At 37.4% G+C, this 24,311-nt stretch overlaps 4 protein-coding genes and 2 long non-coding RNA genes across 34 annotated transcripts; 3 read left to right on the plus strand and 3 right to left on the minus strand.

Moving 5' to 3' along the window:
- Positions 1 to 356: 356 nt before the first annotated feature.
- On the minus strand, positions 357 to 8,334 carry LOC124207612 (DNA polymerase eta-like). Of its 28 annotated transcripts, none has more exons than XM_046605160.1 (26): positions 7,564 to 8,334; positions 7,369 to 7,499; positions 7,220 to 7,294; positions 6,986 to 7,159; positions 6,717 to 6,918; positions 6,465 to 6,654; positions 4,725 to 6,388; positions 4,033 to 4,205; positions 3,880 to 3,960; positions 3,730 to 3,814; positions 3,568 to 3,665; positions 3,417 to 3,496; positions 3,236 to 3,328; positions 3,086 to 3,183; positions 2,935 to 3,014; positions 2,753 to 2,845; positions 2,603 to 2,700; positions 2,452 to 2,531; positions 2,270 to 2,362; positions 2,118 to 2,214; positions 1,967 to 2,046; positions 1,785 to 1,877; positions 1,635 to 1,732; positions 1,484 to 1,563; positions 1,132 to 1,396; positions 357 to 852 (listed from the first exon to the last, which is right to left on the minus strand). In XM_046605160.1, the coding sequence occupies exons 1-7, from the start codon at positions 7,836 to 7,838 to the stop codon at positions 5,342 to 5,344; spliced, it is 2,094 nt and encodes a 697-aa protein (XP_046461116.1). In that variant the 5' UTR covers positions 7,839 to 8,334; the 3' UTR covers positions 357 to 852; positions 1,132 to 1,396; positions 1,484 to 1,563; positions 1,635 to 1,732; positions 1,785 to 1,877; positions 1,967 to 2,046; positions 2,118 to 2,214; positions 2,270 to 2,362; positions 2,452 to 2,531; positions 2,603 to 2,700; positions 2,753 to 2,845; positions 2,935 to 3,014; positions 3,086 to 3,183; positions 3,236 to 3,328; positions 3,417 to 3,496; positions 3,568 to 3,665; positions 3,730 to 3,814; positions 3,880 to 3,960; positions 4,033 to 4,205; positions 4,725 to 5,341. The 28 variants fall into 28 exon arrangements, with proteins under 28 accessions (XP_046461116.1, XP_046461115.1, XP_046461139.1 ...); XM_046605159.1 differs by having other exon boundaries at positions 357 to 871; positions 951 to 1,396; positions 4,033 to 4,264; XM_046605183.1 differs by adding an exon at positions 951 to 991 and having other exon boundaries at positions 1,635 to 1,877; positions 4,033 to 4,264.
- Positions 2,290 to 3,641, plus strand: LOC124207617. Its single transcript, XR_006880066.1, has 7 exons — positions 2,290 to 2,423; positions 2,497 to 2,534; positions 2,605 to 2,906; positions 2,980 to 3,017; positions 3,088 to 3,388; positions 3,462 to 3,499; positions 3,570 to 3,641. It is a non-coding gene; the product is annotated as an uncharacterized LOC124207617 (long non-coding RNA).
- A 196-nt stretch (positions 8,335 to 8,530) lies between the features above and the next one.
- On the minus strand, positions 8,531 to 9,925 carry LOC124207615 (coiled-coil domain-containing protein 97-like). The gene is made up of 2 exons (XM_046605188.1): positions 8,802 to 9,925; positions 8,531 to 8,741 (listed from the first exon to the last, which is right to left on the minus strand). The coding sequence occupies exons 1-2, from the start codon at positions 9,688 to 9,690 to the stop codon at positions 8,614 to 8,616; spliced, it is 1,017 nt and encodes a 338-aa protein (XP_046461144.1). The 5' UTR covers positions 9,691 to 9,925; the 3' UTR covers positions 8,531 to 8,613.
- Positions 9,926 to 10,128: 203 nt separating this feature from the next.
- LOC124207616 (aminoacyl tRNA synthase complex-interacting multifunctional protein 1-like) lies at positions 10,129 to 11,498 on the plus strand. 2 transcript variants are annotated; one of them, XM_046605189.1, is made up of 5 exons: positions 10,129 to 10,270; positions 10,434 to 10,722; positions 10,783 to 10,872; positions 10,940 to 11,151; positions 11,204 to 11,498. In XM_046605189.1, exons 1-5 carry the CDS (start codon positions 10,187 to 10,189, stop codon positions 11,435 to 11,437), a joined length of 909 nt encoding a protein of 302 aa, XP_046461145.1. In that variant the 5' UTR covers positions 10,129 to 10,186; the 3' UTR covers positions 11,438 to 11,498. The 2 variants fall into 2 exon arrangements, with proteins under 2 accessions (XP_046461145.1, XP_046461146.1); XM_046605190.1 differs by having other exon boundaries at positions 10,131 to 10,270; positions 10,443 to 10,722.
- Positions 11,499 to 12,744: 1,246 nt separating this feature from the next.
- On the plus strand, positions 12,745 to 18,430 carry LOC124207614 (protein GDAP2 homolog). The gene is made up of 9 exons (XM_046605187.1): positions 12,745 to 13,104; positions 13,165 to 13,307; positions 13,418 to 13,550; positions 13,637 to 13,746; positions 14,185 to 14,427; positions 16,294 to 16,472; positions 17,414 to 17,578; positions 17,643 to 17,837; positions 17,901 to 18,430. The coding sequence occupies exons 1-9, from the start codon at positions 12,965 to 12,967 to the stop codon at positions 18,087 to 18,089; spliced, it is 1,497 nt and encodes a 498-aa protein (XP_046461143.1). The 5' UTR covers positions 12,745 to 12,964; the 3' UTR covers positions 18,090 to 18,430.
- A 412-nt stretch (positions 18,431 to 18,842) lies between these two features.
- LOC124207618 lies at positions 18,843 to 21,627 on the minus strand. The gene is made up of 2 exons (XR_006880067.1): positions 20,877 to 21,627; positions 18,843 to 20,173 (listed from the first exon to the last, which is right to left on the minus strand). It is a non-coding gene; the product is annotated as an uncharacterized LOC124207618 (long non-coding RNA).
- Between the last annotated feature and the right edge of the window lie 2,684 nt (positions 21,628 to 24,311).

Raw genomic sequence — 24,311 nt, forward strand, 5'->3', positions numbered from 1 at the left:
TCATCTTTATGCATTTTTTAATACATGAAAAATTACTCAAAAATTAAAATTAAGTTTTAAAAACTTTCCCGTGAAAACTGTAGCTTCTCCTAATAATTCTACATATTTTAGAAAAAAAAATATCAGTATACATGGAGTTGGATAAGACAGCCCTTTTTCGCATTCTTTCTGTCACTATGGAGCCAGTATGTTTGGCTTTCATTAGTTTCGCCAACTCCCTTAATGAAAACTGTGCGAAGATGATTGTAAACGTATGGACGAATTGTGCCGTCACTTTTTCTATAGCTTTTATTAATACTTATCGACTAGTGTATTAGCAACGACTGTAGTGCAAGAATCGACTAGCCGCTTAAAGCTGGTTTATGATTTTTGTATTTTTCTGCTATTAAATTGTTTATCGCTTGAGTCAAGAAACAGAAAAATGGAAAAAGTTTTGCAAGGTAACGTTTCTGAAAAAAATTATCGGTAATTATGTCGTTAAAACGATTAGTGGCAGATCCCTTATTAACTATAATTCTCGAAGGCAAAAAGAAAATGTACAGGCTTAACTTAAAAGTTTAAAACAGCTTTTTTCAGGAAAAGGTATTCGCAAACTGGGTGTTTTTAAAAAGAAATAAAAAATTATAAATGGCGAGAAGAAAACAAAAAAATTTGTCAAAAGTAAAGAGTTTTACAACGACAATCCAATAGAGGATGAAGATTTGCGTGTAGCCGCAAGTGATACTACGGTTTCTAGTTCAACCAGTGTGAAAGAAATCAACGTAGAAAAAACTGAAATGCTTCAATTGGAAATTCCAAAAATGGATATGCTGAGTGAAATGTTAGATAAAACCATGCTCCCTAGTCCTGAACCTGAAAGAAAACAGAAAACCTGGAATCAGAGAATAAAAGAACACTGCGATGACTGGGATTCCAATTGGATCTCAGTACAGACATTCTTGAGACATTACCGAGAATTTTTAACATGCTTAAACAGGAAGAGCTCTGTGAACTGTCGTAGTAAAAGATCATCGAGATTATTAAAATTCAGTTGAAGTATAGGTTACCTACCCAATTCACAGTACTTGTTATAGGCAAGAGGATTTCTGCGAAAACCGGCAGGAAAGTTAAAAGATTGAGCAATAGACTTACCCTGGATGGGAGACGACGAACTTCGTGAATGGTACGAGCCAGCGAAAGAGACATAGTACAGTAGTCAAAGAATGGGGCAAAACAGCTGAAAAAGTGCCCAACAACGAGAGATGCCAAGACTCCATGAAGGAGGAAATCAAGACGATAATAATATCCAAGAGAATTGCGGAAAAGTGAGAGATAAAGTGGGCGAAGAAAGAACAAGAAATGAACGATAAAAAGTTGAAATCGAATCAAAAAGTTTTCAGTCTTTCCAATTATCTAACTGAAAAAACAGACATTAGAAACATGAATGAAATATACAAATATACTTATCAGTGTGACGTGTAAGTAAACTTATGAAAAAAATTACCTTAGGGCAGAATCCTTTACTTAACAAGCAAAATTTAACTTTCAGGTTTGGTGAAAAACATCCAGCCTTGACCATATGCCCTAGTAAGTATAAATATTGATTTAATAAATGGTTATTTAAAAAAATATATAATTAATGCTTTAATACTTACAGAGGCAGAGTTATTGGAGGACTCCCTTTCTGATCATGACTATCCAGACTCAGATAGTCCATTTCTCACAATTCCACGAAACAAGAAATAAGAATGGCCTAATACAATACAATATACAATACAATATGTTAATACTTTAGTGAATAATACATAATTCCGGTGAGCAGACGACGTCAGACTCTGTTGAAATTGAATCAAACAGTTTTCAGACTTTCAGTCTTTCCAAATTCTAAATTTATCTAACTGAAAAAAAAACAGACATCAAAACCATTGAAATGTTCAAGTATAGTTATCTGTGTGACTTGTAAGTTATATTTATGAAAAAACATTACCTTGGGGCAGAATCCTTTACTTAACAAGCAAAATTTAACTTTCAGGTTTGGTGAAAAACATCCAGCCTTGACCATATGCCCTAGTAAGTATAAATATTGATTTAATAAATGGATATTTAAAAATATATATAATTAATGCTTTAATACTTACAGAGGCAGAGTTATTGGAGGACTCCCTTTCTGATCATGACTATCCAGACTCAGATAGTCCATTTCTCACAATTCCAAAAAAAAAAAAGAAGAATGGCCTAATACAATACAATATACAATACAATATGTTAATACTTTTTTAGTGAATAATACATAATTCCGGTGAGCAGACGACGTCAGACTCTGTTGAAATTGAATCAAACAGTTTTCAGACTTTCAGTCTTTCCAAATTCTAAATTTATCTAACTGAAAAAGAAACAGACATCAAAAACATTGAAATGTTCAAGTATAGTTATCTGTGTGACTTGTAAGTTATATTTATGAAAAAACATTACCTTGGGGCAGAATCCTTTACTTAACAAGCAAAATTTAACTTTCAGGTTTGGTGAAAAACATCCAGCCTTGACCATATGCCCTAGTAAGTATAAATATTGATTTAATAAATGGTTATTTAAAAAAATATATAATTAATGCTTTAATACTTACAGAGGCAGAGTTATTGGAGGACTCCCTTTCTGATCATGACTATCCAGACTCAGATAGTCCATTTCTCACAATTCCACGAAACAAGAAATAAGAATGGCCTAATACAATACAATATACAATACAATATGTTAATACTTTAGTGAATAATACATAATTCCGGTGAGCAGACGACGTCAGACTCTGTTGAAATTGAATCAAACAGTTTTCAGACTTTCAGTCTTTCCAAATTCTAAATTTATCTAACTGAAAAAAAAACAGACATCAAAAACATTGAAATGTTCAAGTATAGTTATCTGTGTGACTTGTAAGTTATATTTATGAAAAAACATTACCTTGGGGCAGAATCCTTTACTTAACAAGCAAAATTTAACTTTCAGGTTTGGTGAAAAACATCCAGCCTTGACCATATGCCCTAGTAAGTATAAATATTGATTTAATAAATGGTTATTTAAAAATATATATAATTAATGCTTTAATACTTACAGAGGCAGAGTTATTGGAGGACTCCCTTTCTGATCATGACTATCCAGACTCAGATAGTCCATTTCTCACAATTCCACGAAACAAGAAATAAGAATGGCCTAATACAATACAATATACAATACAATATGTTAATACTTTAGTGAATAATACATAATTCCGGTGAGCAGACGACGTCAGACTCTGTTGAAATTGAATCAAACAGTTTTCAGACTTTCAGTCTTTCCAAATTCTAAATTTATCTAACTGAAAAAAAACAGACATCAAAAACATTGAAATGTTCAAGTATAGTTATCTGTGTGACTTGTAAGTTATATTTATGAAAAAACATTACCTTGGGGCAGAATCCTTTACTTAACAAGCAAAATTTAACTTTCAGGTTTGGTGAAAAACATCCAGCCTTGACCATATGCCCTAGTAAGTATAAATATTGATTTAATAAATGGTTATTTAAAAATATATATAATTAATGCTTTAATACTTACAGAGGCAGAGTTATTGGAGGACTCCCTTTCTGATCATGACTATCCAGACTCAGATAGTCCATTTCTCACAATTCCAAAAAAAAAAAAATAAGAATGGCCTAATACAATACAATATACAATACAATATGTTAATACTTTAGTGAAAAATACATAATTCCTTACCTAAAATTTAAAGAAGACATATTGTTTGATTGTTTTACTGACTACGATCCTGAAGACCAAGAACTAGAAGTGGAGGATGAGGAGCCTTGGTTCACGTAAAAATAAACCGTAATTAAACTTGTACTTTCAATAAATAAAACTAATTAATACCTTATTTTTAATTGTAGCTGAAATCATACTGTCAGCTAATGAGAGAAAAAAGGACGACAGCAATTCTGGTAAGTAAAATGCCTATGTGAAAAAAACAAACAAACATTAATAATTAAATTAAAACGAAAAAATAAAATGTATATATTAACTTACAGATGAAAACGAAACTGATGTAGATGATGTCGTTTTACCTACACCCAAAAGGAAGAGAAACGTCCAACCTAAGAAAGATAGGAAGAGGGCTGCAAAAGCTGTGAAAAGGGCCAAAAACGAAGAGGCAAACGAGGCTCCAAGCCACGCAGAAGAGCAGACTTCCACATCTTATTCTAAAGAAATGTCGAAGTTATCGAAGCTCTTCAATGATCATTTCTCCTGCTCTGAATAACTATTCAAAAGATTGCACGATAGTTTGTACAAAATTGTAAAAACAAGTTCAAATATTTCCACATGTCCCAAGTGATTTTATGTGAATACAAGTGAAATTCTCTCATAATAGACTAATTTAAAAAGAAAATGAGCTGAACTGAACACTACATTCATATTAGAATGATGGATCCTCATTCTGAGCAAAAGCAAGAGTCTTTCAAAGCGATCAATCTGTGTTTGCCTCTGTGTTAGCCCTCACAACAGTGTTGCGCGATTTGTTTAATTCAATCGTGCAACACTGTAGACTAGTGGGGGCTTTATTCATAGGGAAAAGGGTGTCACATAAAACTTTTTTTTCCTACACCCGAATTTGTAAGCAAAATTAAGTAAACATTCAAGGGACATGGGGAAGGGCGAAGGGCTATATAAAATTACAGTATAAAATCTAAAAATCCATATGAATTATGAATTACATGTACCCGAAAATGCGTGTGTGAAGCACGTAATCGGTAGGGAAAAGGAAAATGAGTGATATCCACTGGATACCGTACCACCTGACCTCTACCGGCATGCAGAAGCATCGCCTGTGGAGGGTTATAGGGGAGTTCAGTCTTTCCTTTGTAGTCTATGGTTTCGCAATGCCGTAAAAAAATTCCAATTGAAATGCCAATTTGCTTAGCACTTACCGGAATACTAAATTTCGTAAGATGTATCCTTTTTCCTTTGCAAAGGAAGTCGGGTATTCGGACCGATTGGATTTCATACATTCATTTAAACGAAAGGTGTCCTCCTTACCTATAAACCAAGAAGTGCCAGGCGGATACAGCAAGCATCATTATTTGTGATCAATCGTTTTTTACCAAGAACCGAGGAAAAACACTTGCAAATATTACAAATTCATCAATATTTTTATTTGAATAAAAATTGGAAACAATTCTGTCAATATTCAATAATATCCTCCCCCCTCCCGGTTGGTTCACACAAAATTACATTTAAAAAAAAACAATATTTTTACTACAATCGCCAGAATATTGCTAATCATTTTGACGGGTTTTTAGTACATGTTGGTTGATAAATTGAACTTACATTTTTTTTACTACGGCCGGCTTCCAAAAAACGAATCTATCGTCCTTGAGCGCTTGCTATCCTTGGCTGCCTTCTTCTGGTTCTTCAACGGCCTCTTCGACGATTTTTTCTCGGCTGTCTGGACTTTCGAATTGTTGGCCAATGAAGAAGTAGAAGGCTGGGCAGAAAATTCCTTTTGCAATTCGGACGCCAAATGGAAATCTTTGTGTTCTTCGATTTCTTCTCGGAGAAATTGTTGTTTGCACTTGTCACATACAACGAATTTATCATTTCCATAACTACCTTTCCTAGCCTCGATTGCTTGTAAAACTTGGCGCTGTAGATGAAGCGGGAGTAGAGCTAGGGTATCCATATCAACTTGATTTAAATCTGGAAATAGTTCTTCAACGGAGAATGACTCTTGAAGACCCACCATTTTCAGGGCTGCTGGTTCAGGAACAGATTCTTTAGCTGATTGTATTGGAGTGTTTTTGTCAAGGCAACGAGAAGCAAAAAACCCAGTTTTTTTCACTATTCCACAGTTATCTTGATTGGAAATAGGCATTGAACTCATTTCTCTATGGACTGATACAGGCTCTGCTTCAGTGCACTCTGAAGCAGAGTCGGCTGTATTTGGTTCTGGTGCCGTAATACTTTCTTCTTCAATATCCAAGATTCTTTCAGTTTCTACAAATTCATTTTCTTCATCCTCCTGATCAGTACTGTTTTCGTTTAGATCATCGTTTTCATGCAATGCTTCCTGTTCTGCATAGGGTTCTTTTTCCTTGTTGGTTTCAGCACTATTTTTAGTGACAAAAAAGCGATCGATCCTGGAATTATTTTCCAGTTGATCAACAAACTTGCTAGCTGAAACTCCAAGGCAGGTAACAACCACTGGAACTCTAGTGTTGCCTTGTTTGAAACAAGGATTTTCTTTACTAATAACTGCCAAGCAAGCGTTCGCCATGTGCATTTTTTCGTATGAAGAAGTCAGAGGAATTGAACGAGTATAAGAGTACGGTCGTATATCGCCTTCTAATCGAACCGTCAGAGTTAATAGTTTTGCCGTTCTATTATTCTAAAAAAATAAATTTTCAAGGGAAAATATGTTATGCCAACACACGAAAAAGAGGTACAAGAGTGATGGGATTTACCGTTTCCCGGTCTTTCTCGAGTCGCTCAGAAACTTCAGCACATAACTCTTCTAGCCAATGGCTTATTTTCTCCCGAGAATCTAGTGCAGCTAAACCAGTGAAATTTTTATTACAGCCTATGGACTTGGGCAGTCTGCGGGAGCTGACCGACTCATGATCCACTCCTCGGGCGTACCAGTAAAGCCACGTGCTGAAAGACAAAGATTTCAATAAATATGAGAGGCATTTAAAGATGAAAGCGAGAAAACTTACCCCGTCTTACTATCAAAACGTTCCTGCAAGACCCGCTCGGGAATTTTTACGATATCTGCCATAGTAGTACAATGGAACTCTTCTCGTAGAACAAGACCAAGTTTACCACCAAGATTTCTAACTTTCTTTAAAGGGAACGTCGTAAAAAATTCCTCAACGGAACGAAAAGGCAAAACGGTTTGCTTGTTGGGCTTGTTGATGCCTATAGGAAAAAAAAAAGTCATTTTGAAGGCTCATAATAAAAAAAAAGAAAAGAAATAAGAGCATACCACAAGCTAGTTTCGCCAACATTTTATTGTTGGAAATCCCAGCAGAACAACGAAATCCGGTTTTTTCATAAACAGCAGCGCGCATCTTTTCAACCAAAATAGCACCATATGTTAATTTCCAGTCATTATCGTTGCAATTTCCTTCCGATAACGCTTGTAACCACCCGTGTACACCTACGAATTTATAGGAAATATTGTAGTAATAGAACTAGAGCATGTAAAATAATGACCGACCTTTTACATCATCTGTGTCGTTCCCCCATCCAACAAAGTAAGTGTTTGGAAGCTCTTCAAGATCGATCGCAGTGGCTATATTAGTAAAAGTAGGACATTGACAAAGTGAATGACGAATTTCATCAAGCTGAATTTTACTTTCAACCAACCTGTGGAATCTGAAAGCATTTTATCTATAACCGCGGTCATGTCTATGTATGCTTCATCAATACTGGCGCGCTCTACGACGACACCAAAGCTGCACATCACATCAATGACTTCTTTTCCTCCATCCCTGTACCTAGAATTGCAAATTATGAAAATTATATATATCTTTTTTGATAAATTTAGAAAAATACTTTTACCTTGTGAGATCAGCTTTTCCTCGCTGTTCAGGTACTCTGTAAAGAATGCAATCTGGACATTTTTCCCTGGCTTCATCTCCTCTCATCTGCTTAGTTACTCCTTGCGCTCTAGCTTCATAATTTACAGAAATAATACCACCCCCTTTCCATTTTTTATACTGCACCACACAGGCAGGTTTTCCTTTGTTGCCAGGATTTTCTCTCTCTTCCACTTGAACATAAAAACAGTCCATGTCAATCAAGGCTACAACTCGTTTTTCATCTTCAGCACTCATCTTTTAAGTTTTTTTGATGCACAAAAGTTCAAGTATTGTATCATATCCTCTCTGGTGGAAGGACTCAATGGAAGATCATTGCTTGATGTGGAACACTGACTATCAATTTCATTGTCATCACTTTTTGACAAAACCAAATTAATTTCCTTTGTAAGTATTGGTTCTTGAGACTTCACTTGATCAATACCATCGTTCAATTTTCTTTCCAAACAAGGAACTAGTTCTTCGTCTTCACTGTTATCTGGCGACGTATCAAAAACGACAAATTTTACATCTGGATCTCCTGCCAGGTATTTTGAGCTGTTTGGAGCAAAATGATACCCTTCGGACCACGTTTTCCCAGTTGTTTTAGACATTGACTTTTTAAACTTAATAAGTTGTCACATTTAATATTAGTTTAGCATGTATATCTTCCCGAGCAGATTTTTTAATCGGTAAACAACCTACATCCACAATTCCACATTGACACATTCCTCTCGAGTTGTCTGCTTGTTAGTTCCCGCCAAAACTTAAACCCGCCATACTTCAACCTGGTGCTTAAGCTACCTCTGAAGTTCTCATACATAATAAAAATTTGTTTAAAAAATGTTGTTAATCGTTTACATTATTAAAAAAAAGAAATTCGAATATAATCAATCACCAAATACTCAATTTACACGGATAATCTGTATGACTGTATGTACTCGAGTCAATTTTGTTATTGAATTTTTTTTTTATTTACTTTCATTACAAATCATGACATTTGGAAGATTTCATACAGCGAATTAATATTGTGTTAGTCACTATCAAAGTATCGTTCTTCGGCATCTCTTTCATATATGACATCGTCTTTGGGATGTGAAGAATCAATTTGGCTGTAGTCGAACTCTTCATCACGCCCACTGAGAAAGCTACTATACATACCTTTAAAAAATGGTAAATATTAATCGAAAAAAAAATAAATAAATATATCGTAAATAATACTTGATATAAATTCATCGCGGAAGAATTTCTTTTCTTCTTGATCTATATCATCATCATCATCCTCTTCTTCTTCCTCTTCGCAAGCTAATGCCTCATCCCAAGCTGATTGATCAGCTCGTTGTTCATTTCTCCTTTTAGAATTCTCAGAATCACCATCTATGTGGGCCATGAAAATTGTTGAAAGATTACATAGCTTTGGTTGTTCCTGTTCTAACAATCTTTTTTCATCTGATGACATATATTTCTCAACAAGCTCATGAAATAATATTGGGTTTCTTTTCCTCATTTCATCCATGCTGAAATATTTCCCTTCTTTTATCATTTCATTCATTGCATGGAAACGCAGGTTTTTAACACTAGTTTGTGTTAATTTATTCTGTTTTTCCAGCTGCTGAAGATGAAATAAAACTTCATAGTTGTTTTCAAATTGATGAAAGTAAGTCAGGTGATTTGGATTCAATATTTTTCCAAACCTGACTAAGAAATTTGAAGGACTTGATTTCAACACTGACGCTGCAATCTTTTTCTTCTCCTCAGCTGTAAGTGCTGGTTCATCACGTTGCTGGCTTCTAAAGAAAATATCTTCCGCTTGGCTATTTGCCACATAAGTGATCATTTGCTCTTTTGCCAAGTTGAGTTCTTCAACATCATTGTCAGTAATGTTGTCACATTCTGATTGATGAGTTTCTGGTAATGTTGAGGTTTCAGTTTGGTTGAATATAGGTAATTGAGTTGTTCCATTAAGATTTGATATCACAGCATCTTGTTTCCTAGAGTCTTCTCTTTTCTCAGATGCTGACTGGATCAATTTAGGTGTTTCATGTTTGCAATCACTAAAATCACTTTGATTATCCAAATTGGAACACATACTAACAGAATTTTGATCCATGGTCCAACTGTATAAAGCACTTATTACAATGATCCAGGAAATATTACACAACTTCTAGCGCCGAGAATTTAACAAAGTTTGAAAATTTTCTATTAGATGTAGAACCCAAAAATTGCAGTAAAAATACTCTCAAGTAAAACCCTCTTGACCATTTAAATATTTTATCCAATGTAGACAAGAGCCCAAGGCCAACGTTTGTTGTGCTTGTGCAGCATTTGTTTTGTCGTCTGCAATCTCTGCATCTCTGCAAAAACCGCAAAAATAAACGCATTTGACACACATGCAAAATGTCGGCAACGTTGTAGAGCAGACAACATTTTCCTTTTCGATCCTTTCTCCATATGTTCGGCTGTCGTTGTCCTATTCGTGTTTCTATTTCGTAAGCCACACAGGCGGCGACTCAGCATTAAAAATCTTTCAAGAACTGGAATTTCTAATTGAAACGAATTAACCATCAACTCTTTACTTCACCTTCAGTTAATAATTGTAAAATATCATGTCTTCTGCAGCGAGGATACTTTTGCAACTGGAGCAAAAGGCAACAAATGCTGAGAGCTTGATTGTTACTTTGAAAAATGAGGTATAATCATCTAAAGATTGCAGTTAAAATTAAGTTATAAATTTCCTAATTTAACTCCCTGTGATAAAGTTTATTAGTCAGGTGTTTTTAAATTATTTTGTTTACATTTTAATTAATCTTATTACTAACGAATTTTCTGTTCACCATTTTTCTGTTTTTAAAGTTAATGAAGTTAGAAAGAACTCAAAGCAGTGCAGCTCCCAATCAGTTGGCAACTTTGAAGCTTGAAAATGAAAAATTGAAACAAGAAGTGGAAGTTTGGAAACAAAAGCTTGTTCAGGCTGGTCTAAGCCATGGAGTTCGATGCTTTTCTACATCAGCTACTTGTCAGCCTCTAGTTGCAGAAAAAGTTGAAAAACCAACAGAAAAAGCTGAAAAGCCAGCAGAAAAAGCTGTTGTCTCTTCACATCCTGATAGTAAAAAGGCAAAAGAGACAAAAAAGAAAGATTCTGGTAAATCAATTTTCTTGGTTATGTTTAAATTTGTGTTTATTAATTTATTATTTTTATTAGTTAAGACTGCTGAAGTGAATAAGGTGGAAATTGATGATGGACCAGTTGATATTGGTCGAATTGATTTAAGAATTGGAAAAATTGTAGCAGGTACTGATATTTAAAAACTTACAGTGTAAACAGAGTAACAGTTTTTGTTTTATTTGTCTTTGTTTAGTAAAAAAACATCCTGATGCTGATTCCCTATATGTAGAAGAAGTTGATGTAGGTGAAGGAAAAACTAGAACCATTGTGAGTGGCTTGGTCAAACATGTCCCCATAGAGGAGATGCAAGATCGAATTGCCATTTTTATGTGCAATCTCAAACCTGCCAAGATGAGAGGAATAACTTCAGAAGGGATGCTGATGTGCGCATCAACACCTGAAAAGGTACTAACATTTTCTAAACATTTCTTGATTTATCCTATAAAAGTCGCTTTAGGTGGAAATTCTGTTGGCCCCAAACGGAGCTGTACCCGGTGATTTGGTTGAAGCAGAAGGATACGCCAGACGCCCAGATGCCGTACTTAACCCAAAGAAGAAAATTTGGGAGGCTGTAGCTCCAGATTTGAAAACAAATAATGAATCTGTTGCAACCTATAAAGGAGCAGTTCTTTCTGTTCCTAATAAGGGGCCCATATCAGCTCCTACATTAGCCAATGTTCAGATTAAGTAAGAACATGTCAAGGTATAACACTGACTGGGGAATTAATACATCAAAATTTTGATGAATTCTATATTTCTAGTCACTAATAATTAACTAAAAAATCCATCTCGAATTTCCGTCTCAATCGATAGTTATTCCTGGTTTCAACTACTTTGTTGTTAACTATTCTCGGTATCTATTTGATTGTGGCAAACAAAATTGTGATATTTTACACATTCGCAGTGCTACGTGAATATCGCAACGATTGTTTTATAGAATTTTTTGTCTTGTATGTCCAACTTTCTCGTTGGTAGTGCTAATTAAAAAACGGCAGTTAACGAATACGAACATTGTTTACGAATACCAAAAGACGCCCTTAAAATTGCAATCTACGACTTATATTCATTAGCAATGTATAGAATTGATCTTTGGTTCACTAAAACTTTGTTCAGTGTATTATAAATACCTTTAAATTATTACTTAAATTTTAGATATTTGGAATGGTTGGTTCTGTGTAAAACAAGAATATGTCAAATAGTTAGACGACATTATTTTCGCCACTAGCACACCTTCCGGCCTTGACGCCAGCACCAGCCAATAACATAATCGTTTGTCGTCCATCAGCAGCCCCTGGAAGTTTGTTCGCTCCAGCAACAATCGTGGTCAAAGCGCTGTTCGTGGGATCTGCATTTGTGCAAACATCTTCTGTGAATGCTCCTACTTCTTCAGTTCCAAATGTTCAACCAAGGATTTGGTGCCGGTTTGTTTGTAACATGGGACAATGTTTTCGACATATCTGCATTTGGTGGTGGCACTCCATCTGGTATTATTAGGTCGTATTTGGTATCCTTCTTACAGAAGATAAAAGATACAACCTACTAGATCTGAACTCATTTTTAAAGCTAGCCTTTTTATTCTTTTTACAAATTTTATCTCGATTACAAGTTATTTTCCCTAAGTCTTAATTTGAAAAATCGAAATTATTATAACGAATTAAAAAACTTAATGAATTAAATAAATTAAACTTTAAATTCATAATGTGAACGTGAATAATTAATTGGAAGGGGGTGTGTGAAGCTTTAGGAATTTAGCTTCTTTCCTCCGGCTTTCCTCGCGTCAAAATGAATGTTTACGTTACAAACAATTACATGATTTCTCGACTCCTAAATAGAAAAGAAATCGAAAATAATTTAAAAACATCGAAATCTGCACTAGATAAAGGTTTGCATCTGCGAAGATTTGAATCAAGGATCTGGTTGTGGGATAAAGTTAGATCCTGCATTTGGCGTCTTTTATTCAAAGGTCGCGCCTATTGGGAGTCCCAAGTAACCCAGAAACAGCAACGCCTCTAGCGGAATTTGGATCCTCCGTCCTCCGATTTGTTGGCCAGTTCCACCAACCAACACTACCTCCATATATGTTGATACCGATTAATGGCTGTCGAAACTCTTATTTTTTTTAGGATTGACATCAGCGTTTTGTCACACGTATCGCCCATGATTGATATCGGGCTCAATTGATTTGTTTGTGTTTTTCTATTTCTTAATTTATTTTGAAATGGAAGTGGAAAGTTTGGCTCGCTGGTCGGAAACCAACGCCACGAATTCATCTTTTCTCAGAGTTCTTGGTTTGGAGAGTTATCATGAATCAGCTCCATTTAAGTTTCGGCCCGATCTCAATAAAAAAATTATTTTGTGGTAAAAATCTGGTTTCAATTTGGTTTTCTTACAAAATTTTTACTCATTTACTTTTAATAGGGAAGGAGATATTACTACACTGTCTGTCAATGCAGTTGTACACCCAACAAACGAATCATTTACAGAAAGTTCTCAGTTAAGTCAAAAGGTGATAGAATGTGCTGGCAGCAAACTAAAAGAGGAACTAGTCACCAAAATTAAATGTAAGTTTAATATGTTTTTCTGGTGTTGTCTTGCATGAACAATCTTAAGATGTCAAACTGTCAAGCCATCAATTTGTGCTCACTCTTGTATTTTTCTCTCTGTTTTATAGATTGCAGGACAGGTGAAGCAAAAATAACTCAGGGATTTGATTTACCTGCACGCCATATTATTCACACAGTTGGTCCCAAGTATAATGCTCGGTACAAAACTGCTGCAGAAACCGCTCTTTATTTTTGTTACAGGTGAATCCTAATTTATTGAAAAGCCATTATCTGTCTTTGATTTCTAATGTTTGGCTTCAAATTAAAACAAAAATAATATCTAACAGGAATGTTATGGAACTTGTTCATGAATATCAACTCTCAAGTGTGGCCATACCCATCATCTATACTGTCAAAAGAGGATACCCCCCAGACGAAGGAGCTCACTTGGCACTCAGTAATAATTCCTCTTCAGTCACCCTGTTTATTACAAAATAGATGGCATTTGGTCATTTTTTAAGTAGATCATAAAAATTTATAAATATCTGGATTAAAATTCTATTTAGTCATAATTAAGGTGTGTCATATAGTGCTGACTGCTGACTCTAGAAGAAATCAATTGGTTGCGCAAAAGAAACGACGCTTGGGTATAAAACTTGGCGACAATCCATATTTTGCTGCCACTTGGCTTGTCGCCAAAGGGTTTAATATAATAGTATAAACTCTGCAGAGCATGCTCTACATAAATCTAAGAAAAATCAGTAGCTTATTTTCCTCATTTGTTATGCAAACAAGGACAAAATTTTACCATTAAACTGTACATTTGAAAGTCTCATCTCTTAACACACGACCCCTATTACATAAAAATGCTAATGCAATGTAAATATAATTGCAGGGACGATCCGAAGATTTTTGGAACAATACGGCGACAACATTGAGAGCGTCATTCTGGTTTTGGACTCCAACAATTACGGCATTTATCAAGTCCTTTCGCCGCTTTACTTTCCACGAAGTGTCCATGAGGCCGAATTCTCACGTTACCAATTGCCGTTCGAAATTGGTGATCCGGTAAACGGTGAGCCTATCATCAGTGATCGACGTATTCGCATCATTGATAATCCTCAGCATGCATTCCAAGGTAAATAACTTTTTTTTTTCCCTCAATTAAAATCACACAGGATGAAAAAGCGGTTAACCTCATCCTGGTTGCCAAAAATATGGAAGGTTTTTATTAGACAGGTTTCCTTCGCCTTTCTTTTACCGCAAAATCCCCCGGTTGTTTTTATCGCTCAATATTAAATGGTGGTTAGAGGTCTTTCATTAGCAAAGGAAATGTCAAAATTTCTATGATAGAAACGGACTCGGCGAGCATGGCAGTTTACGTCCTATGTCGCAAGCCGTTTTCGAATCCGGGGGCGTATTTTTACCTCATGCGTGATAAAAGTGACATGGTCCTTTACCAGTTTATTGCGTGGGTAAGAAGCATACTGACGCGCATGCGCCAAGTAGAAAATCCTGTTACTTGAGATAAAGAGTCCCAACCTTGCCCTATCGCGAGTTTGACGGTGCGTCATGGTTTTGCTGCGCAGCATCATCTGCTCAGTCGCCAGAGCAGAAGGGAATCGACTTTGCTTCGAGTGATAACGCCTCCCCAAGCTCGATTTTAAGCTGCATTATTGACAATTTAGTGGTTAAAGTTCCATTTTTATTTAGTTTCATCAGTATCGACAGGTAACCGGTATGAAAGGTGTGGCATCGTAGCTTTTTCTTTTCTCTTTTCGTGTCGTCTGCGTGTGTGTCTCGTCGTACAGAGTTACCTGGAGCCAACAGTGTGTCGGTTGCTCATGTGACAGACGGTCTGTGGCGGGCGAATCTGTGCAGTGTTATCCGACTTTTAACGTGTACGCAATCGACCCAATGACGAAAGGTGACTGTAAAAACAATTCATTAAGTTGAGACACGATGTTGAGCTAATTTTCTTTGAATTTAATTCGTGTCATCAGTTTGCTAGTCGGTTGCGTAGTCACGGTTTACATAGATGAAGAGTTCCTTTGTTTAGAAGATAGCTGCAATCTAAGAGGTTATATCTCCGTAGTTACAACTCTGACATCGTTAGTTAAGCACTTGTGGATGTGTAGGACACACCATTTCGCTGGGTGTTATTAGTAAATTCTACGTTGTTGTTTCGTTATACGCCGCTCGTTCGCCTTGGGCGAGAAAAACGAGTTCTTACATTACTCTAAGGAATACACCTAGTGGTTTTGTTCCACTGCGATAGCTATTAAAGCTTTCCATTCGTTCGTCGCGCGTAGACCTAATTTCATGCTATTTTTCCGGTGTGAGAAAACCCACATAGCTTTGAAGGCATCTCACAATACCCAACTAGGTCTGTTCTCTCACTGCCGTGTTAACTGAGCCGAAGGTTTTGACCGCGCCCCACTGCCGTGACGTGTTTCAAATTAAAAAAGGTGACCTCATTTCTCAGTTGTCTGATTTCGGTAAAGTCAAGGTCGGCGCAATTTTAAACTTGGACTATGCCAATCCCTTCCCACGGGTTCCTGCCGGGCCACCATCAACAGGGAACTAGCAGTAGTATCGATCCGTGCCAATGTCTTGTAGGAAAGGCGGAACCCGGGCTCGTATGATCCCACTCTCTCTCTCCTTGACGTAACTTTTGCCGTTGGCTTTTGATGTTCAATAGTTGGACAGTCCCCTATTTTTTTTTCTAGATTCTATTCGCCTAGACTTTTCGGCTTCTGTCGCACATGCGGAGCTTCATCCGTGTGTGTGTGTGTGCTATGGGACATGGTCTTATTCCTGTTTGGTAAATATTTTGTTGGAGAAACGTGATGACACGAATTGACGTCAGAGGGAACCAACGTATTAACAGCCCAGAATAGACTCAAGATTCTGCCTCCCAACTTCCCCTCCAAAAAATAAAAACATTAACCAAAATTGTTCGCTGGACCGTCAACTTTATTTACCCTTGTCTTGTCTTCCATAGATTCGTGGGAGGAACCTCAGGATCTAAGTGCCAAGTTTGGCTGCAGCGTGTCGGTAGGCGAACACTCTTTCGCCCAAATGGAGGACGACGTCGATCGGCAAAAGCTGTTAGGCCAACCCAGTCATCAACGTGTTGGACATCCCGTTACCGACATCGACCATCTCACTTTACAAGTCCAGGTACATTTCCACTTTGCTAAGTTTAATGGCGTTTCGAAATTTCTATTTTCCTACAGGTCTAGTGATCGCAAAGTCCAAATGATTCAGACTTAACCTTTGCTCGATGAGAGAGATATGACCATATCGGCCAACAGTCGCGATTCGATAGCACACTTTTTCGATAACGTATTGCGTTTGGGGAATTTGGAACAGTTTTCAGCATGCTAGGCGAAGATTCGTTCAGATTTAAGGGCATGCGAACGGGATATTGGAGAGCACATATGTGCAATGGAAGTTTGACATGCGCCATCTCGAATTCTTTCATGCAATGGGTTGTATCATGTAACTGTGTGAAACAATAGTCGTTAGAAACGTAGATGCAGTGGGTTGTTATAGTAGTAGGCTTACGAGTTACATCATTAATTAATGAAGAAATGGAGATGCTTACCGCCGGGCCGTTGGATCGTAGTTGACTTGTCCTTCCATAGTTTTCTTTTTGTAGTTGGCTGGTCATTTGTTTTACCTGATTACCGATCATTGATTGCCGTCTGATTAACGGCAACTCCTTCCACGCACGGAATAAGCTCAAACTCAACTGTGGTAGGAAGTTTGATCGATGCTCCCATGGCGTCGATCCCTAGCAACTGACGACGCGACTGTTGACTAAAAGTGTGCAAACAACTGCGTGATTCGGTGATCCCTAGACTTTTGCCACCATTCGAGAATTGCTTAATACGGAAATGGATCCTGTCTCTGAGGATGGGATACTCGAGGTGGGTATGGGGGTGTGAAAAAGTTTGTCACTGCAAAATACGAACGACACCTCGTAGTAAAACATCGTCATGGCGACGCTTGCTTCTGTGGTTCTTGCGTGTCTTCAGTTTAGATATTTAATTAGATATCGTGTCTATGAGCGATAAATAACTATATTATATTTGTTTATTTTGTTTGCCAATTTTCAGCATCACGAGAGATACGAGCGATTGCTGCGTCGAGCCAAAACGGAAGATTTGTCGGAGGTTTCCGGAATCGGATGTCTCTATCAGAGTGGAACGGATAAGTTCGGCCGGCCCGTAGTCGTCTTTGTCGGCAAATGGTTTAATTTCAACGAAATTAATTTAGATAAGGTATTTATAATAATGAGATTGTCGAGTGAAAATGATTCAGAAATAACCGTTTCCTCTGACGCAGGCTCTGCTGTATTTGATCTCGTTGCTCGATCCTCTAGTCAAAGGTGATTACATAATCCTCTACTTCCATACGCTTACCGAGGGGCATAATCACCCGTCTATGACGTGGATGCGGGAAGTCTACAACGTCTTGGAATACAAGCACAAGAAAAATTTGAAAGGATTTTATATTATCCACCCCACTTTCTGGACAAAGGTACCGTAATGTGGTGCTAATACCTGTTCACAATTTTATCAATCTTTCTCCGTTGAAAAACAGGTCATGACTTGGTGGTTCCTGACGTTCATGGCCCCGGCCATTAAACACAAAGTCCACTCTGTCCCCGGTGTCGAATATCTGTACAACATCATCAACATGGATCAACTGGAAATCCCCGCCTTCATCACCGAGTATGACATGACCGTCAACGGTGTCCGTTACGTCGAGCAGACGAGCGGCGATGAATAAATGAAAGTCAGAGATTATCCTCCTCATTATATTGGGTATTGAGCCTGAAAAAACGATGTGTCCTCTTCTGCAAAAGAGCCCACCTTCTCCTCTTTCCCTTCTACTGTACGAAGTAACCAAAAGTCCCTTTTTTTCCGAACACACATTCTCGCCCGATTCTCTTCTCCCTTGTTCACGTTAGTGTCGTCACAATAAGATTCGTTGCGCGTAGGAGACTAGAAGAAAGGCTGGCGTTGATCAAAGCCAGTGCGGATGCAATAGTTTCTCGTTGCTGAGATCGTCCATTTTGATTGTTGGTTATATACTCTTGTTTCATTTAGTAATTAAAAAGTATGGAGGGAGAAAAAACAAAAACAAATAATCGATAGGCCGGTGGACGTTGAACTAGTCGGCCGTCACGTGTCCACAATTTTTTCGCTTGTTGGTCGTATTTTTGTACGTTGCTGCGAAGCGTTTTTCTACATGGCCGTGCCATTCGTTAACAATTCTTTTGTGATCAGGTAAAAAAAGAAAAGAAGGAAGAAGAAGAAGAAAAAGTAGGTGAAACCAAAGGAAGGAATCGAACGGCGCCATTGTTCATTTTTTTAAATAATTATCATACAAAATAGTTATACGAAGCGAATGGAGAGCGTAGCGTGTGTCAAATTAGTGCCTCGCGATAGACTGTGTAGGGATTTGTATCCGTCTTCCCAACTCTCTTTTGATTTAGTCGTTTTTTCTTGAGGAAATACGTTAGTCTCTTCTTCCTTTCTATTTTATTTCCACTTCTTCTTCTTCGATTGATCGCTTTGAAAGTCCCACTCTCACTTTTCCGCAATTCTCTTGGATATTATTATCGTCTTTTGATTTCCTCCTTCATTGAGTCTTGGCATCTCTCGTTGTTGGGCACTTTTCCAGCTGTTTTTTTCCCCCCATTCTTTAACTACTGTACTATGTCTCTTTCTCTTTCGCTGGCTCGCACCATTCACGAAGTTCGTCGTCTCCCATCCAGGTGAAGTCTTGAAAGGATTATTACCAAACGTATAAATACCTATGCGACGACGACTCGCGATGCTATCTTAGAATTTTTAACCGGCCGTTCGTGATTGTTCGACCTTGCCCTCCTCTTATTCTCCCTTTCTCTCTCTCTCACTACTCCTTCACTCCTCTCTCTTTCTTAAATACTTACACACATCTAGTTAATGAATTCATGATTTTTGTTCGACTTAAAAAAATAATTACAGACATCTGATGCTGTGAGCGCGAGATTTACTTTTTCCAATTTGTTGCTAACGCAAGCCAAAAATAAATAAGAAATTAATACCGAAAGGGAGAAAACAAAAATTTTGTCAAAGCCAACACACAACACAAGAAGTAAAACCAAAAAAAAAAAAGCAAAATAATAATAGCCGCCCGAACTTTCGTGTAGCGTGTAGTTTATTATTACTTTATACGAGATTCGAATACAAAAGGAAAAAACGTTGTTAAATTTAAAAAAAAAGGAAAATTCTTTTATTTCAATTTAATTAATCAGAAATGGTGAGCTGTTGAATAAGTAATACGTGCCAAACATGAGACGGTAAGTCCTCTCTTTTCTGCAGAATTTGTGTCTAGTGGCACCCGCACCCATTTGAAAGGAATGATACCAAAATGGCCTTGGTGGTGCAAGAGATTGTTCGTGTGTCTAAATCTTTTACGTGTATATATATGGACGTTATTTTATTACGTCTATTCTCAATTTAGGCTTGTTTTTATTTCGGCGAGAATGCGAAATGGCCTCCAGGATCGATCTTTTCCCGAGAAGAAGAAGAAGAAGCCACTACCATTTATTTGATGGATGGGAAGCAGCGACGGGCTCTTGATTCTTTTTTTTTTTTTTCAAATGAGAGGTCGTGCCCGCCATGACGGTAGACGATACGTCCCCTTCGGCATCGGCCCCTTGTCCATCCATCCGTCAATCTTCTTACTGCGTCTTACCTGTGGTACTACTACTCGTCGTCGGAGACCCTATTGCACCACCACAGCGAAGACTGTGCTCTCGAAATGGTGCGATGACCAGTAGTGTTATCCAGACATAATAAGGAAATCTGGACATGGAGACTAAACTAAAAAGAACGACGGTTATTCATTGCTCAATATATTTTAATTGTATGTGCTCCAAGCCTCTCTCTCGTATAAGAATATAATAAGTTTTGTTGAAAGAAGAAAAAAATCCTGTTTATAGATTTTTTGGTGTTGTGTCGTTCAGCCATGACGCAACTCTCAGAACGTCAAACAAGTGTCATATTATTATAATTTTTTTATGATTGCCAAAGTTTTTTTTCTTGACTTGAATTCTATTTTCACCACCAAGGTACTATATATTCATTAAGTAGAACCTACGGATGTGATTGGGTACGCGCCGGTTAAAAAGAGCGCCAATTTTAAAACTTAGATAAGTTTAAAGAAAGCGACGAAAACAGGGCACACAAGTTTTCGATTAATGACTTGCCATCCTGAATTTATTACGTCTAGTTAATCTTTTGGGTACATGAATTATGGCGCCCGACTGCTAAAAATCGAACATACATTTTCTCGACACATATTTTCTTTTCGGTTTAGTTTTAACCAGACCAAGTGAAATCCAGGCCGTAATATTAAAAGAGATTTTAGGTCATCTTTACCGCATTTCACGAGTCGGGTGTGATTCGAACTTTGATCTTTTTGCCGAAATAAAATATTTCGAAATGAAGAGACTCCCCTCCCCTGTTCTAAAAAATAATACGACACCCCCATCATCGCGAAATGTGTGTGCAAAAGTCGACTGACCTGATTTAGACTAAATATCCTTCGTATAGGACGACGCGGGGTGCGCTGGAAAAGAAGAAATGGGTTGGAGGAAATATGCATCTAGTGTACTACAGTATACATACGCATTTGTGTCGGCACGAAACGCGATTTGTGTGCCGTAAAAATCTAAGACGCAATTTGAAATATTTCCAACAACGAGAGATCTATTCAAGGTGAAACCTCCTTTGTCTCGGCCGTGGCAATCTCTCTCTCTCTTTTCCCGTATAATAGACTTGCTGGAAGAACCCACGCATGCAGCATATATGCCCTTAGAGTTTGTATTACAGCGTCTAAACTAATATAACGGAGGTCACGCCATCACGCCGAGCCGGACGGGAAACTCAACCACCGTTCACAAAATATTTGCTCTCCGATGGGCCTCAACAATTCCACGTGTGTCTTATTCCCCTTTTGATATTGAATTTGATTTTCTTTCTTTCTTCGAGGGTATGTACACAAAGTGGCCTGTGCATTTTGGCTGTGCAGGCCGGCGTGAAAACCAGCTTGCCCGCCCCCACTACTATACTCTACCACACACGTGAAAGGTGGCGGTTTTTGTTGTTGTTGCGCTGGACTTCAACTCTCTTTATTAAAGTTTTCTTTTGACGATGATGACGACCTTGGTCTGATTCGCACTCGAGTCCCAACAACAGCAACAACAATTCTAACAGGACGGCCTATATCGGCAGAGTTGTTGCTGCGGCCGACCTTGCGCTCGACTCTGCGCCGTTTCGTCCCGACGATTGTCTATGCTGACTGCGTAGCAAGTTGACATCGACGACGACAACGGGTTGCCGAATGTATAATAACAAAAAGATCCAGTCACGAATGTGTGTGATAAATATAGTAAATGCCGGCCCCGTTATAGTTGCATAAGACCTCTGTTACTGCTGCACAGCCCAGCAGCAGTTTAATTATGCATGCACACACCAAAGTCCCCGCAAAAGGCTCATCATGTCGAATATGTTCGGCCCTCGTTGTTAAGTCCTGTTTCTTTTTCTTTCGTTTTGACAAGGATAAAATCTTCCGTATTTGTGTGTGTGTGTGTACGGTTATGATAATTTGCATGTGCCGGGGTGAGGCTCGACAATCTTTTTCCTGGATTGTATACATGTTACATGTAATTAAGGACGTGCGTGTAATTATAGATGAAAAGCCGTACAAAATTGGTTGTCGTCGTCAACTAAAAACAATTCAGTCGTCCGTTTTCATTTTGTATTGTGTTATTCCCCTTTTTGTTTTGTTTTGAATAGATTCACTCACGCGTTCGGCGAAGCCATTGAAATTAATTCGAGGGAGTGAAATTTTCAGATTGTTTAGTATATTACCCAGGAATGTGTTACGCTGATGAATGGTTGATTGTGGTCGTCACGCAACACACTCCTTGCGCTGATGCCCTATTTTTTGAAGGAAAAATTAGAAGTAAAAATCTCCTTGTTTGAGCGTTAATTCACAGGCGATTTCCGTTCAATGTCGTGATAAATGACCGTGTCCTTTGCTTGTATATTGCTGCGGTATTATTGGGTGGATACGTCCACACGATCGTGGGGAGTTGTTGCTGCTATATTGCGCCTCGGCAATTGAACCTTTTAAGAAGTTGTTAAACAATTGCATCTGTCTGAATTTACAACATCTGACAGCAGGGCAGACGGAAATCAAAGTTGCGTCGAAATTCGATTTATATGCGCGCGCATAATAATTCGAAGGACTTTGGTTGATTGTGAGATTCATTTCACCCTTAGGAATGAGTCGTTGAACTTGGGTCTATTTACCCGAAATTCTTCAACGGCAATGAGCGTTGCAGTGATATATTCTCTTTGCCATATAGTCTGGCGCGGGAGAGATGAGAAATTGAATTAAATTCAAGATTATTATGATGTTTGATATAAAACAACCGTTCCAAAGTTTTGATTACTGTTTGCGAGAGATGAAAAAAAAAGGCAATCAACAAATGTTGAAAGGTGGTTAAACGATGTTGATGCTCTGGGGATATTAACGTCGGTTTTTGATGGATCGTAACTGACGATGTTTGAAAGCCTCCGCCAATATCATTTTGAGGATTAAACTGCTGTGACTAGATTTTTGCTTGTATACCGGTACTTCTTCCTCCTTTCAGAGTCCTTGAAGGAAAAATAAAAAAATCTATTTATATTACGAGATTACGATAAAAATATTATTTAAAAAAAAAGGATTGACATTCAATGAATGTTTTATATGCCTGTTGATACCCTTGTCAGATTACAAGAAATTTACAAAGACGCCACGCAGCGGTATATTATTAAAATATGTAAGGCGTGATTTTCTTCTATTCGAAATTTTTTATTTTTAAAAGTTCTAAAAATTTCTTTTTTTTTCGGTTATAGGAATATAGCACATGTGTTATCGCCATTTGGACGCTGTAACAAGATATAAGAGGATGTGAAAAGTTTTTGGGAAAGAGAAATTAAAATTTTGACAAAATAAACCAAAAAATTGATTAAATCGTTTTCTTGCCTCTATCTGCTACAATGTAATGTTATGATGTCAAATGAACAATAAGTAATCAGATGTGACGCGTAATAAAAACTTATTGAACTTTGGATAATCGTATATATTAGTTGATTCCTTACAGTTCTAGAATACAGATCTCGTCACCCTTGGTATTAGATCTAGTTTGCATAAGATTAGGTTTATTTCTTCATTAGTTTAAGCACGGCTGGTTCTTTAAACAGTTTTAAGACATAAAGATCGTATGAATGATCATTCATGGGTGAAACAACTGGTGGCCTACGAACCAGCCGGGATCTTTCTATAATTCTAACTAGATATCAATCTAGAATATAAAAGAACATGCATCCTTACAACCACTGGTAAATTTAGTTAGAGAGAACCACAGTTATAGGACATATAGTACTGCCGAATCGCATAGATTCTTACATTGATCCTTGTTCTAAATTGCATGCATATTGCTCATTATATAAAATACAGTAATTTTTTTATATTATCTGATAATGAAGCAGGTTTTGTGTTTTGAAAGTGAATGCGGGGAGAGGACGTGCATATTGGTTCGAGCAACGACGCATAAATTAACCGACGAAATCAGAAAATCTCTAATTTTTAAATTGTTATGTAAATCCGTTGGAAAACAGACACCGGACATGTAGAGCAAAACACAACTGATAAAATTGGCCAACGGGAATGACTTATTATCTTTTTTTATTTTTTCAAATAAAAATTCGGTGTGTATGGGAATTAAATCTATGAATTGCGCTTCTTCTGCGTGACCAACTGCGGGATGCACTACTGCTGATGTTGATGACGAAGCTCAAATAATAATGTAACATCCTGTGCAGTGTGTCTACATGACTTTTGTGTGTGTCTTGGCGAATCTAATCCGTTTGTTGTTTAGACTTTGTCCGGCTAGTTGCAGTTTGA

This window comes from Daphnia pulex, chromosome 11, assembly GCF_021134715.1.
Source record: "Daphnia pulex isolate KAP4 chromosome 11, ASM2113471v1".
Lineage (NCBI taxonomy): Eukaryota > Metazoa > Arthropoda > Branchiopoda > Diplostraca > Daphniidae > Daphnia > Daphnia pulex.

What these genes read in the sequence shown, in the direction of transcription:
- LOC124207612 (XM_046605160.1), bottom strand. Translation starts at nt 7,838, where the DNA reads ATGAGTGCTGAAGATGAAAAACGAGTTGTAGCCTTGATTGACATGGAC. An exon ending in AATGCTTTCAGATTCCACAG is followed by an intron (nt 7,295 to 7,368) that starts GTTGGTTGAAAG and finishes TTACTAATATAG; the next exon opens with CCACTGCGATCGATCTTGAA. An exon ending in CGTTTTGATAGTAAGACGGG is followed by an intron (nt 6,655 to 6,716) that starts GTAAGTTTTCTC and finishes TTTGTCTTTCAG; the next exon opens with CACGTGGCTTTACTGGTACG.
- LOC124207615 (XM_046605188.1), bottom strand. Translation starts at nt 9,690, where the DNA reads ATGGATCAAAATTCTGTTAGTATGTGTTCCAATTTGGATAATCAAAGT. An exon ending in CCGCGATGAATTTATATCAA is followed by an intron (nt 8,742 to 8,801) that starts GTATTATTTACG and finishes CATTTTTTAAAG; the next exon opens with GTATGTATAGTAGCTTTCTC.
- LOC124207616 (XM_046605189.1), top strand. Translation starts at nt 10,187, where the DNA reads ATGTCTTCTGCAGCGAGGATACTTTTGCAACTGGAGCAAAAGGCAACA. An exon ending in TTGTTACTTTGAAAAATGAG is followed by an intron (nt 10,271 to 10,433) that starts GTATAATCATCT and finishes CTGTTTTTAAAG; the next exon opens with TTAATGAAGTTAGAAAGAAC. An exon ending in AATTGGAAAAATTGTAGCAG is followed by an intron (nt 10,873 to 10,939) that starts GTACTGATATTT and finishes GTCTTTGTTTAG; the next exon opens with TAAAAAAACATCCTGATGCT.
- LOC124207614 (XM_046605187.1), top strand. Translation starts at nt 12,965, where the DNA reads ATGGAAGTGGAAAGTTTGGCTCGCTGGTCGGAAACCAACGCCACGAAT. An exon ending in AGGAGCTCACTTGGCACTCA is followed by an intron (nt 13,747 to 14,184) that starts GTAATAATTCCT and finishes ATATAATTGCAG; the next exon opens with GGACGATCCGAAGATTTTTG. An exon ending in TCCTCAGCATGCATTCCAAG is followed by an intron (nt 14,428 to 16,293) that starts GTAAATAACTTT and finishes TGTCTTCCATAG; the next exon opens with ATTCGTGGGAGGAACCTCAG.